We start from the raw sequence: 15085 nt of genomic DNA on the forward strand, positions 1-15085 counted from the left end.
TCAAATTATCGTGTGACTACTGTTTTCTCAGGTTGATTGTACTTTGAATTCTTTCTACATAATGTACTCATTGAATGCTTATAAATAAATGTCTCCATGGAACTTTGTAGTCCTGCCTATAATAATCATATTTCAAATGAACAAATACATTTTAGCTGTCAAATTCAAATTATTATCTGTTAATGACCCAAAAGAAGCATCAAAAGTTGTTGTTGTTGTTTTCATTTATTTAATGTGAAAACTTTTATTTCTAAAGGTGAGGTTTAGATTGCTAAGATCAGTTTGGTAATACATAAAAACATAAAACCCCAGAATTCTCTTTTGGATAGTGATAGTTTGACAGATTAGATTATGATGCTCTAGATTCTGTGATAGATGTTGGAAGGTGAGAGTAATGTAATTGGTAAAGGTATATATCACCATCAACATTCATTCTAGTTTTGGGGAGAATAATTCTGCAGTTAGCTAATGAATTTGGTTAGCTTTTCTCAAACTATGCCATCATACAGTATCTTTTAAACTACCACAGGGATTTTGATAGTAGTATTTAGTAACTTTAAAATTTTTATTATATTTTTTTTTTCTTAGTATGAGCTCTCAAATAGCACTTACACACAGTTATTTTCTGCATGAAAGTTTTAAGACAGAGGTTTCCTAAATCCCAATTTTGTGTAACTATAATTTCTAAAATGAAAATAGAGAAACTGGGTCCTTTAAGGTAAAATAGCAGTGTAGAGCAGGCTTAAAAACATGAAAGTTTGAAAGGCCCTTAATACAGTGCATATAGCCATGCATGTGTCATGCAAAATAGGTGAAACTCAAGGTTGGTGATCAATCTTTTTAATGTGGAATAAATTTTGAGGAAAAAGGAGCTTCATTCAAGGAAGAGTTGTTCTTACTGAAGTTGTACTTCATGAGAATTTATGTCAAAAATCTTAAGAATTGATCTTAATAATACAAGTTTTCCTTTTTTTTTTTTTTTATGTATTCAAGGTATTAAGTAGGTAGGTATGTAGGTATTCAAACACAGATTTGTAGGACAGTCCTAAAGTCCCACTGACCCTCATGTAGATCCTAATTACCAGTGTTATAAATCTGAATTTACCAGTGTCTTATCTGTCTTAGTAGTAACAGGTTTTGAAACCTAGAAGTAAAATAATGGTTGTCTGGGAAACAAACTCCATGATAATGCCTTTTTTACTAAATTAAATACTATTTCCTAACAACAACCAAACACTTAGGGGGATAAAGCAGGTTTGGAACTGTTCTTGATTTCATTCCACAGGAGAACAACTGTAATTTTAATTAGTTGTCATTCTAAGGTAATTTAACCCCAAACTGAAATGCTACAAGATAGATAAAATGTATAAAATTATGTGGTTAGAGCAATTAAATTTCAGTTGAAAAGAGAAACATCAAGAAAAAACAACTCCTCTTTTGCCTATTTTGGAAAATCAGTATTTTTTATTTGTATAATAACGTGCTAACTAGTCTCTCAATTCTGATTTAAATTAAATAAATTATAGTTAGTTCTTCTCTTGAATAAGTGTTTACACTGGGTAATTGTATGTTGCCAGACTTCAACGTTTTGTCACCCAACTTGCTCACCAGCTTGTGATTCACCAAGAGGAGTGTGAATATTCCCAGGGTGCCCAGGGCAGTCAGTCAGTCAGGGAAAAATTGCTGCCTATGTCATCTTCCCACCATGATCTTCTGATCCCATTTCATTCTAGGAAGCCAGAGTTGTGGATATGTTGCTTAATCTGGTGGTTATCTAATATAATCTGATGCAAGAACTAAAGAACAATTCTTTTGGCTTTACAATAATTTAAAAAAATAAATAAATGCTGCTGCACTTTTCTTTTCTCTTTGGTCAGATAGCCAAGCAGCCTCTTCCTCTATTGTGGGGTAAGAGGGAGTTTAAGAGTATGGGGAGGGTGGAAAGTGCAGTGTTTGAAGTACTACATATTTCTTTCATCTGCAGCCACAGGGTCTTCACAAAGTCATGGCTGAATCACACAGTTTTCATTTTTTCACCACTGCAGAATATTTAGCAAAGAATAATGTTGTCTACCAGATTGAAGTTTTGCTTTATTCTGGAGTACTTATTTTCATTTAAGAACCAAAATGTATATGCTAGAATTCTAGATGCGTGCATTACTTTGTACTGTGAACATCGTTTTCAATCTGTTCTATGCCAGGATTTTTTGTTTCATAAAGTGCTCCTCAAGTTCTCTACTTTTTGAGAGAAGAATCTTCTCAAATATATATATATATATTTTTTTTTTTTCTGAGATGTTACTACCCCACAGTAGATATCCCAAGATCTTCCAAGTAATAGCATATACCAAGAAACAACCACAATAAGTTCCATTTTGATGATTTTCTTTAAAAATGTTGATAGGTAATACTTTAAGGTTAAAGGATCAATTACAAAAAAAAATAAAATTAGAGCATAAGCAAGTAAAACTATACTGGTTAAGCTTCTAATATGTTTACTTGTTTCCTCAGCTTTCACCATATTTTACTATTCATTTATGAATTTACATTGGGTAGCCTGAGTGACTTGCTATTTTCTGCACCATGAGAAATGACTGTAAAAATTGGTCTTCTGGCTTTGGTACAGTTGATGTATCCATACTTTAGTAAAATATAAATATTAAAGGCAATTAGTACATTTAAATATATATATTGTTTTCTCTTTTTAATTTTTTTAGGACAATTAAAGTAGAAGTGTATGATTGGGATAGAGATGGAAGGTAAGTCATTATTGTTAAACTTCAGGATTTTCCATGCACATATATTTTAAAATGTATAAATATATTGTGGCCAAAATGGAACTAGAGAATAGTCTGTCTCAATATTTAGAGTCACAGGTACTAAAAAAAAAAAAAAAAAAAAAAAAAATGTTGTTGTGCTACAGTTCTGTCTTGTTTTGCAATTGAGGTAAATGTTGATGTATCATCCCATTTCGAACACCACGTCTCTATGTTCATACATGGAACAAGTAAGATGGAATGCTTTGTGATCTCTAACTGTTACTGTATATGTGTGAAAGGAGGGATAATCCATTTTATATTCTCCTTTCTTTGCTTCAAGTGTTGCTTCGTGAACTGCTGCTTTTCTTTTCAAGTAGGATAAAATGCCTGTAACTGATAGGCATGGTTGCCTAGTTATTGCAGTGTAGAAACTACCTATTGATTATCATAATTTCGGATGTGATGTGAATGTTCATTTCCATGCCTGTCCTCATCAAAGCATTCTTGTAAACTCTAGAACTAACTGTAAGACCTGTTTTTAAATAACTCCATCACTAAAAAGAAGGTGGTGGAATATATGTGGATTTTCTTTAGCTAATTTCAAGGTGAGGAATTTATAATTGTTCAACCCTACTGCCTTTACTGAGGATACATTCTTTTTTCTGAAGAAATCGGCTTTTCAGATTGACCTTGTTTTGACAAACAATACACAGTTATTTTCAGTCAGACTAGACTGATACCTCTTCTTTAAAAAATGCTTGAGCTTTTATCTTAGTATATTGGATAGAAAGCATATTCAGAAATCATGGTACTAGATCTTGCATGTAATACAAGAATGTATTGATTTCCATTTCTCTATCAGTTGGTCTGTCTTAATTATTTCTTATTAATCTTTATATTTTCAATATATTAATATGCATTTACGTTTGGATTTTTAAGGGTATATTATTTATTACATAGTAATGTCTCTGATGTTACTAAAGCATTTTTTTCTGGTATTATAGCTAATGATACTGTGCTGCTGTGGCCCAGTAGATCTTCTAATCATAATAGGCAAATATATCCTGTGCTGCCATTAATGTCTTGGCTGACAAGTGCCAAAACCAGTTTCTGCTTTCTCAGTTTGTACTTTTGTCTTCTTGGTTCTATCATGAAGTCTCTTGGTTTTTAAGTATTCTTACCACATGTTTACCCTCTATAAATACCACCTGCTAGTTCAAATTCATCCTTCTTGATTAGCTATTCCCTGAAGGGACAAAATAACATATTCTAGCAATTAAAAATATGGGGATTTAAATTATCAAAGCATTATTAGCAAAAAGTTGCTGCATCACTGTAAAGATAAATTTCTTTTAAATCCTCTGCTTTTCACTTAGATTTGAATCTTCAAAAAATGGGATATACTTATAATTGTACTTAATCTACAATATTTTGTGAAAATAATCTGATAATGAAAACTTAAATATTTACAAGTTATTAAAAATATAGTATTTTATTAATGTGTTGAGCCCCATGTGTTGACCTATTTCCTCCAAAATCAGAACCTGAGGTATAAATAGAAAAAAGGGAAGAAATCTGAGAATACTATATAGTTGCAGTTCATAGTGAAATTTTTAACATGCTGTGGAATTCAGGCAATCATTAGACTCTACTGTGCCAAACAGTTTGAAACATCTGCTTTTCCTCACATCTCACTCTTAATACCTGTAATACTAGTGTCTGATGAAAAGAAGAAATAAAGAATGTTACTTACATGTATTCCTTTTTATTCTAATCGTATGATTTTTTGCCCCTTGCCTTCCACCTTTTTTTTTGAATTTAGAAGCAGACAACACTGACGTTTCACATGTTAAATGCCTCTAAGACAAGGCAGTGCCCATCTCGTGTAACTTCAGACAATTTAAAAAATCAAGCAACTAATCATTTAAGCTACTTCAGTGGCAAACGGGAAAATTATATTCTACATTAATCTAGAATCCATCCTAACAGAAATAAATTGTCATTTGTTGTTGCCTATGGCTCACTAGTGATCCTAGCAAGAACATAACTGAGTGATCTAGCTTAGAGTTAACCAAATTTACCTGAAGAGAATCCTGTTCAAGATGGCTTAATTAGTCTATCATTTCTTTTGTACAAAGCCACTGTTACACAAATATGGACCCTTTGTTAATGAGCAGTCAATACACGATCTGATTACCTCACTAGGCTGCAACTTTTTGCTCCAGAGTTGTGTACTCTGGGCAAAAACAACATTTGAAAGATCATCAGAGAGCCTGGAGATAGCAAAGCAAGTTATACTGAGTATTGCAGATTATTCTGCAGTCAGTAAGACAACATTATTGTGCATGTACTTGATTTATGAATCAATATTATTTTATTCAACAGTCTTGAGTTAGAGGTGGTTTTTTTCATTTTTTTTTCCCTCATCCCTTGTTATTTGTGCTTTGGGAAAACAGCTCGAGGGTTGAGCTTCTTACTGTCAAGTTCATGAATTACATTCAGCAATTTTGTATTCTTAACTCTCATCTATTTTCAAACGTCACTTACAATTTCTTGACTAAAATGTACCACTGAACCATTCTAACATTAACACTTTTAATTAAGCATTTTTTTGTCTCAAACCAGTTTTGATATGAAAGTTGTTGAAATGTGAAACAATTGTTCTCATTCATAACCCTTTTTTTTAAGAGCTGTGATAACCCCCCCAAAACTTTTTGTGCTCTGAAATCACAAAAGTTGTTTTTGTTGCTTTAGAGATGCCCACTTGTGTGAAACTAGTGACTTCTTTTCTTGAGTGTCCTTATCAATGAAGTACCTGCAGGCAGGTATTGCAGGAGGACAAAATAAGATGATCTGCAACTTCCTCTTGGAGAGTTTCATACTTCATTTAAACGATTTTCTTCTTTTTGTGTATTTTAGCTAATCTAACATTTCCAACATAAATAGTTTTTCCCTAGTTTTAGTCACGCAATACACTACACTGATAGTTTACACTACAAGATTATTTTCTCTAGTTTACACATCCTCAACAGAAATACTAGCTTACTTGTATTTGCTGTGCTGAATTTTGGTGTCATTTATCTCTGAAAACATCTGGAAGATTCTGTACTGGGACAATGTTGCATTGATATCCATGACAAAAAATTGAATAGGAAAGTAGTCTAATGGATGTAGAATGGGCCTACCAGGTAAAAATAAATAATGAAAAAAAAAGGCAAATCTGCCGAAAATTATTTTCTTTTCTTACATTTGATCTTGAGCAAGTGAGCTGTGAGGGAGTAACACAGCAGTTCCACGAACCTTGCTAGAGGTATCTGATTAAGTGGTATAACTTATAAGTGATATAACAGTGTTGATGCACATTATTTGAGGTATTATTGTTTTATTAGGAAAGAGATATTCTTATAAACAGCTGCTTTGGAGCAGCCTGCTAAATTACACATATGCAAGTTCAAAAAAGAAAACTGGAACTTGAGAGGCAACCTCCATTGAGACAGACTGCACTTCAGTGAAAATTCCTAAGCGTACAGTAGGCATGTCTGCTCCATCTGAGTTCTGGGCTGTGTGAATACGAAAAGGAGAACATCAGCAATTCTCTGGTGTATTTATTTTTCTCTGAAGGCTTTTTTACTGAGTTCAGAGAAATTGTTACCTTGTATATGTGGTACAAAAGCCACTTCACATTCTTGACATTCATGATCTGTTACATAGAATAAATGTTTTTTTCTTGAATTTTAAAATTATAAATAGTGCTATATGAGCCTGGGGCCACCAAAACAGCCATCTGAGAATCTAAATACTGCAAGAGAGAAAAATTTATCTGAGAACCTTAACACTACAAGAGAGATCATAAACCTCAGATTCCAGGTGCTTTGAACTTATTTCTTGTCCTCCATGCTTGACCTCCTTCTCCAGTTGCTTAGTTCATTTTTAAACTGTTGAGTCTTACTTACTGACATTTCTGGTGATGATAATCCTTTCCTCCATTGTGTGTTTTTTTTTTTTTTTCATTTAGATCATTAAAAAATCAAAGTTAATAATTCTGAAAGTGTTTTTCAGCACTTTGGAGCATAGTACCAGAAGTGGCAATTTTAGGAATTTGGGGTTCAAGAGATTACTTGATGTAGTAAAAGTCTCTGATATGCAGTTCATGGACAAAACTGTTTTAGCCTAAGAATATTTGGTGTTAGGAAGGCAAAAGTCTGATGAAGACAACTATTTCTTTGGATTCTCAATTCAGAGACTTATAAGGAAATGCATGGGGTGCTGTGCGATGAGGAGTGTGGGGAGGGATCTTTTTCTTCTTAATACTTCCAGCAGGTGCTTGTTTTCCAGAGCCGGTCTAGTGGAGGAGCATGCATCCATCCGAATAGTGAGTGTTCAGATCTAGGTTAATGATCTTTTAAGAGCAGAGAACTCTGAGAATGATAATTTATGTCCACACCTTTTTAACTAGATTAGTCAGAGGAATTAAATCTTTCTAGCTCTTAACCAGTCTGTGAACATTGCCACAAGAAAAAATGAAGGATTCCAGTGTCTCTTAGAATTAAGGAAACAGTTACTTTTAAGCAGTACAGATTTTTAAGTATTTTTACCAGAGACAACATTTTAGAGAAAGGAAACAGTATCTCTGAAATTTGTTTCTTAAGAAAGAAGTCATTGTCTCAGAAGCAATTTCATAATCTCCAAAGTGGAGGGGGATTGTTCCACGATAGGTTGTCCCTTCTGAATCTGAGTAGTCGGTAATACTTCACTATATAGGATTTCTCAGGCTTTCTACTGGGTGCTTTGCTTATTTCATGGGCACTTACATGATGGCCGAACCTTTTACTTGGTTGGTTTACATATATTTTTGAATTTCCAGAGATCTCAGAATGTGAGATTTTTATTTGGGGTTTCTTTTTTATTTCATTAAGAATGAAGAAAGAAATTTCATGTTGCTATGGATTGTTCCTGTTTTTCCTCTTGCAATATGCAGATTTATTTAAATTTCATTTTAATATTTATAGTTTAATTAGAAATGTGCTGTATTTCTTAAAAACAAATTTTACAAGTGATAAAATTATGAAGTTTGACTTTCTATTCTTGTTTACCATTGGAGGGAAGGTTAAAAAAAAAAGTGTAAATTAGTTTCATAGCTCACTGGAAATAAAGGCAAAGGGTAGAGGAGGTACAATGCCTTGTTAGGGAACAACTATGAAAAAAGGGCCAGGGCCAGGATGGAATGGGAGCTGGAGCAGCAGCAGGAAGCATTCAGCTGGGAAGGGCAGGGAATGGGCACCGATGGTGTCATGCCCCCTGGCAGTTGTGTAGCTGGCTGCTAGACAGTCACCTATGTGGTTGCCGCCTGCTACAGATGTTCTGAGATGTGACACTGCAGGTCAATCCGTTCTGGAAGCCATGTGGTTTCCATGCTCCAGCTCCCTGACCCCAGAAGCCTTTCACAAGGCTGCTTCACCCAGGACGCTCCCTCTGGCCACCGTGCTCCCAGCGGGTACTTTGCTACATGCCATGCCCCAGTTAAGAGCTGACAAAGCAGTTTTCAAAACATGATAGAGCATAGCAGTGTGGAACTTATTCTTGGAACAGGAGTAGAATTCAGAAGGGAAAAGCTTGTAACCACTGCTTTAGTGTGAGGGTAAGATCTACTTCCCAATGGAGTCCAGTCCTGAGTAGCGTCAGTGGATTGCTTTTCTCCTCCTGGACAGGAAGAGACACCAACTGAGATAAGCCTTGGTCTTCCTCTCAAAAGCACCACTGAATGTCACATTACACAGATTTGTAGGGTTGGTCTTTTCTGATGTCAGTTACTCCTTTCTCACTCTTGATACTTCCCTCTCATACAGTCACAAACATCTGTGGTGCCAGTGGTGATCCAGTGAGAAAGCAGTGATAGTCTTTGATAGCCCACTCTGTTTTCTTAGAATCTAAGAAATTCTTTAAGAATCTAAGAAACTATTTCAGATTTTTTTTCATGAGGGGCAGATCACTAATTTACAACCTAGTCCCCATTATGTGGCTAAGCTAAGCAGAAGCTATCAGAAAGATTTAACCTAATAAATCATCTCTTCATTTTGATTACTAGTAGAGTAAGCACACAATGGAGGGAAAATGAAGTTTTTAAAGCAAATTGCATCTTTTGACATTGCTGCTTTCCTGGGTGTCAGTTTGTACTGGCTGTGCTTCTCTTTTTTATGAATATGTATATTACATATTTAAATTAGTAAATACTGTGCATTTGATTTGATTTTTTTTATATAGTCATGATTTCATTGGAGAATTCACAACAAGTTACAGAGAGTTGTCAAGAGGGCAGTCTCAGTTCAACGTGTATGAGGTAAGTATTTTGAGTATATTTACTCGCTTTCAGAAAATAAATGAGAAAACTCCCAGCACTTTCATGGTGAACTGATCAAATCTGCACAGTGCTTGTCAAAATCAAAGCTTTGGAATTTCCGTTTCTCTTTTTATAGAGAAGAACAGAAAATCTAAAAGTGTTGCTTCATAAATAGATATAAAGATGAGTATGTATGTGTGCATGTGTGTAGGCATTGGGCTGTAGTAGGACAAGAAGAGAACTTCAGGTTGGCTGGGTTGGCATGATGTAACTTGGAGGATCTAGTGGGTTATGCCTAATTTCTGTATAGGCAATTTGACATTTATTTCTCCTTTTGCCAACTGTTACACATTATAAGTTCTGCCTGGACTTCTGTAAGGCCTCTGACATGGTTCCCACACATCTTTATCCCCTAATTGGAGAGAGATGGATTTGGAAGGCTGGACTATTTGGTGAATAAGGAATTGGCAGGATGGCTGCATACAGATAGTTGTGGTCAGTGGCTCTGTGTCCAGGTAGAGGGTGGTAACAATTGATGCTCCTCAGTGGTCGATCTTGGGACCAGTACTGTTTAATATCCTTATCAGTGACATAGACGATGGGGTTGAGCACACCCTCAGCACGTTTGCGGATGACACCAAGCTGAGTGGTGCAGTCGATACACCAGAAGGAAGGGATGCCATCCAGAGGGACCTAAACAAGTTCGAGAAGTGGGACCACATGAATCTTACGAGGTTCAACAAGGCCAAGTGCAGGGTGCTGCACCTGGGTCGGAGCAATCCCAGATACGAGCACAGACTAGGAGAAGAACTCACTGAGAGCAGCCCTGCAGAGAAGGACTTGGGGGTTCTGGTGGGCGAAAGGCTCGACATGAGCCAGCAGTATGTGCCTGCAGCCCAGAAGGCCAACTGCGTCCTGGGCTGCATCAACAGAGGGGTGGCCAGCAGGGGAGGGAGGGGATTGTGCCCCTCTGCTCTGCCCTTGTGAGGCCCCACCTGGAGCCCTGCATCTGGGTCTGGGGTCCCCAGCACAGGAAAGATGTGGGGCTGTTACAGTGGGTCCCGAGTAGGGCCACAAAGATGATCAGAGGGCTGGAGCACCTCTCCTGTGAAGACAGGCTGAGAAAGCTGGGGCTGTTCAGCCTAGAGAAAAGAAGGCTCCAGGGAGACTTCATTGTGGCCTTTCAGTACTTACAGAGGGCTTATAAAAAGATGGAGTGCAACCTTTTACATGGGCATATAGTGATAGAAGGGGGAATGGTTTTAAACTAAAAGGGGAGATTTAGATTAGATGTTAGGAGGAAATTCTTCACTCAGAGTGTGGTGAGGCACTGGGACAGGTTGCCTGGAGAAGCTGTGGATGCCCCATCCCTGGAGGTGTTCAAGGCCAGGTTGGATGGGGCCTTGGGCAACTTGCTCTGGTGAGTGGCACCCATGTCCTTGGCAGTAGGGTTGGAACTGGGTGGTCTTTAAGGTCCCTTCCAAACCAAGTTATTCCGTAATTCTGTTATCCTATGCTAGTTTCTTTTATACAAATATCCAATGATACCTACCTCAAATGCAAATTCATATGTGTGTGATCTTGTGCAGACTTCAAAATCTTTACAGCTTTGATGCTGGAATTACAAGTGACAGAGAATTTATCTTGTTGGGGCTTTTTTTGTTGTTGGCTGGTTGTTTTTTTATGTGATCAGTTACGATCTTCGCTTAAAAATTTGCTTCGTATTTCCCACTTGGTATTCATTCATCTGCCAGCTGCTGGGATTGTCAGGCAGTTACCAGTTCAAGTACAGGGTTTTACATCTTTAGATAACTTCTGTTTTAAGACCTTCTCATGTACACTACATAACTGTAAACTACCTCTACGTTCCCTTTGTCGTCAAGGCCCTATTGCCAAAATTTTATAGGTTTATTTATTTAAGATCTAGCAAGTCCCTCATTTAGGACTTCTTTCTCAATTTGTTTGTGATTACTGGGGATTACTGGGATTTGGAAAAAAACAGACTCTTTTCCCCCATGGTCAAACTTTACTAGTTCATGAAAGTGTGCTGTAATTTATTCTCACAAGCAATCAAAACACTTGTACAAACAAAACCTGAGCTGCACAAACTTAGGGTGTCATGAACAAACTAATTTTCAACCTTTTTTCTTCTTTTTTGGAAAAGTCCCTTTAAAAATGATTCCAGGTTTTGGCACAAAAATTGACTCCTTAAGTCAAAGCATTAAGACTCATGTATTAAAACTTCATTTTAAAGTTAATATCTCAGAAGAATTTCAGTCTGGAATGAAAAATATAATGTGAAATTTCAAGGTGTGTTAAATGAGAGGGAATAGGAGTAAAATATGTAAAATGTATTTTGGTCACATCAGCTTTATTTTTGGTAGATAGTGTATAGCAACTCCAAAAGCTGTGGATGTGCTCCACAGCTAGAAGCAGGACAGATGTCCTGGAATTATGCTGCCTGAGCTAGGAAGTTCTGTTTAAATTGTCGTAGCCTAATGATCAGTTCTGGTGCTGATAAAGCATAGTCATCCTCATTTTGGAACCACTGTTCTGCACACACTGGCTTGCTTGGTTTCGTGTTAAGCTTCTGCACTGTATTGCATTGCACACTTTGAGTTGTCTTCCAGAATTCCAGCGAAAGGAATGGCTTAATGGTGGACTTGGCAGTGCTAGGTTGGACCAGCTATCTTAGAGGTCTTTTCCACCCTCAATGATTCTGTGATTCTATGAACTGATTTCTTTCCCATGGTAGGACCATAAAAAGTGTTTTGAGTTCCTCCTCCTTGGTGTGTGCAAGTATACACATGTATGTACCAAAAGCCAGTATTTTCCACTAGTTTAGGTGGTGCAGGTAATAGGCAGCTAAGTGTAGTTGCCTGAATGCTGTGTGTGTCCTTTCATCATTGCTTTTTCTCCCAGCAGAAGAGTGCTTTGGTACACTGCAGTACCTGAGCATCTAATTTCTGATGGTGTGCATTCTTGATGTTTTTGCACAGAAACCCACAGCTGTCTTGTGATACTGATGGTGTTTGGGAGCAGGTGGTTTGCTTAATCAAAGCAGTGTTACCATAAAGAGGTACTCCCCACAGAGGCTCAAGAGTAGCAATTTTCACATGGAAATAACACACGTATTCCAGGGACCTGCATAGTTCTCTGTTGGAAATGCACACTGTTGCATTTTCAAATACGTAGGCACATATCTAGCCATTTGTGTGAAAGCTGTTTGGCACCCTCCATTCCACATATGCTCATAGACTAAATGGATGGATTGTGCCCAGTATTTTCATTTTCTCTAAGCTAAAGTGCTCAGTCTGTAGGGTTTGCTCTATAGGTCTTTTGTAGCCTCACTTTTCGGAGACCTGCAAAGAGCATTCCTTTGATTTTAACTTTACTTTTTTTTTTGTTGTATTCCTCAGTCAATTCTATTATTTTTGCTGTCTTTCATTTCTGGACATGAGCATTCTTACAACAGAAGAAAACCTGCTATTTTGGCAGGGCCCAGTCTGTGCTGTGTTTATTATCCCAGGGTGGTTATACGCTGGGGACAGAGAAACCTTAGAAGTCTGTGTGTGAAGTTTGTATCGAGTGCTTCCGATCTTGGAGTCATGCACCCAAAGAATGGTGTTAAAGGTAGACTTTTTTGATGTGCATTTCCCCATCATTTCCAAAAGGTTTCCAAACTTACTGATAACTTTGTAACAGATCCTTTATAAACTGAATATAAAATATGGGATCTTTTGTCCCTTTCAGAGTTTATAAATTGTGCATAGGAATGTTCCATTCTCTTTATGAGGTTACGTTTAGTTGTGCTTTCCTTTCTTTCATACTGAAAAGGCTATAGTCTACTCAGTAATGAACTACTTACAAGGTCTTTATATCAGGTGAGTAACGAACATAACCCAGGAAAATGCCACATCTGCCAGAATTCCTAAGGGAAAGATAGAAAAGGCAACTGTGCATCCTGGTGGAAATTACCTTCATTTTGTCTCAGTTCATGGAGCCTTGATCGTTTGGATTAGACCTTGACTCATCCTCATGCAATAGATTGCTGTCATCACACCGCAGTACTTGTCCCCATTCCTGGGTCTGATTGCTAGCAGGACTGAAATGGAAAATGTCATCATACAGTGAGCCTTCCCATTTCTCTAGAGGAGTTCTCTTAGCATACAATGCTTATTGCATCAGCAGATTCAACACTTGTCCTATATAACACTGACCAAATGGACAGCTACTTTGCCTTCAATTTACAATGCAGGCAACACAGGCACTTCTGTATGATGCCACCTTATCAGTGTGGATTCATATGGGCTGTAGTTGCTTTGGGGATAATTCTGTGACTGACTGTCTTGAGGACCGTGCTCCTGTTCCCTCTCTGTCTCCATGTTGATAGCAAAGCTTATTCTTTCATTTAGGCTATCATATGTGTCTGGATTGGTGAAACTCCTCACCAGCTTGTCTGTAAGATTTTCATGGAAGCAATCTTAATGCCATGATCAGAATTTTCTCAATTCTGCTTGTCCCAAGAATACTTAGAAGTAAGACAAATTTAATATAATCGTGGTTACCCTGGCAGATATTTTAATTTCAGCACCTTTTCTCTCCCTAAGTATAAATACGTAAGACCTTCTAGGTTGTAGGTATGGTTGAAGGATTTAGGTCAGCTTCTGCATTTACACCGTGAGTTCTAGCATCATGCATTTTGCATACCTCGTGGCTCTCAGAATGGAACTGTGGTTTTAGTTCCCCAAGGAAAGATATTCTTGCAAGTAAAGAGAAGGAAAGCCGATGTGGCTATAGGCTGCTTTTTTCTGTATGGTATGCAGATTTTGGTTATTCCGTAAGCCTTAAGCCACTCCTTGGTCTTGGTCCATTGCCATTAAACTTCAGTATTTTGAACTGTATCATACTCCTTAAAATAAGTGGTCACAAATATGATGGTTTATGCGAGCAACAATGCAAGGTAGGGAAAAAGGTTGCTCTAATTATGTGCTGCACTTTTATTTTGAAGATGAGCAAAGATGCAGCAGTGCAAAGCAGGAGAAAGATAAGTTAAAGCCATGTTTTTTATTATTTAGATCCAGGATGATCCCTAGAGTTACTGTAATTTACAGCAGCTTCCTACAGACAGTGTCACAGCACAGATTACCATGTGCGGTGAAACTGTCCTCTCTTATTGTATCACCAATGTGACTCCTACCCCAGCAGGAATGAATTCTGTCATAACACCTTCAAGTGATTTTGCAGTTTCTTAAATACAGTATCGATGTCTTACTCCCAGCAATCGCATACATTTCCTCAACATCCCATGTTTCCCTCCCCACATCACAACCCTCTGTACTTTGCTACTGCTTCTGCATGATCTGTCCGTGCAGTTTCACAACAAAAGAGACTGGACACATTCTTTTTTAATTGTGTTACAGTTGAAGACTGCCCCAAGGCAGACAGAGAAATTTGTGTGTGAGTGGTTTTGTGTTAGAAACACTGCTCTAACAAGCTCTGTTCAATAGACTTGCTTTTATGAGGTAAGAGTTTATGTAGCTTTCTAGGTTAATGCAAGAGTGTGAGGCTTTCAGAGGCTAAAAAATGTTGTCTTATAATAAAGTTAACTGAAATTTGAGCAAAACCCTCATAATTTTTATAATCATTATAGTACCTGCAATTATAGGGGACAGAGAAGCTGTGAATTAATTCATCTTTGCTCCCAAGTAGATGCCTTGTTTCCCCTGATACTTCAGTCCAAGCTCGAGTGCATTTCCTAGCCATTCCTAAGAAGCCAATTGTCAAGGTACCTGAAGCAAAAGATTCAGATGAATCTCCTTTTGGGCACTTAATGACTGCTGGCAAGAAATATTCTGCTAACTCAGGCCTGACCACTGGATTCTGGAGCGATGTGAATGAAGGGCCACAGGGCAGGCAGGCAGTCTGTTACCTTCATCTTCCTATTCCGGGCATTTGTCTGCTGGAGTCACCTGGCTAAGATTCTGGT

The 15085-nt window shown here is 37.4% G+C and overlaps 1 protein-coding gene across 1 annotated transcript in view; it reads left to right on the forward strand.

Annotated features, from left to right (window-relative positions):
- The window catches only part of CPNE8 (copine 8), a 102520-nt gene that overhangs the window by 56372 nt on the left and 31063 nt on the right, over nt 1-15085 (forward strand). Inside the window, exons 10-11 of the mRNA XM_035338256.1 lie at nt 2718-2759; nt 9021-9096. Of these exons, the coding sequence (XP_035194147.1) occupies nt 2718-2759; nt 9021-9096 (118 nt within the window). The remainder of the gene's footprint in view (nt 1-2717; nt 2760-9020; nt 9097-15085) is intronic.

Source organism: Oxyura jamaicensis, chromosome 1 (genome assembly GCF_011077185.1).
Source record: "Oxyura jamaicensis isolate SHBP4307 breed ruddy duck chromosome 1, BPBGC_Ojam_1.0, whole genome shotgun sequence".
NCBI lineage: Eukaryota > Metazoa > Chordata > Aves > Anseriformes > Anatidae > Oxyura > Oxyura jamaicensis.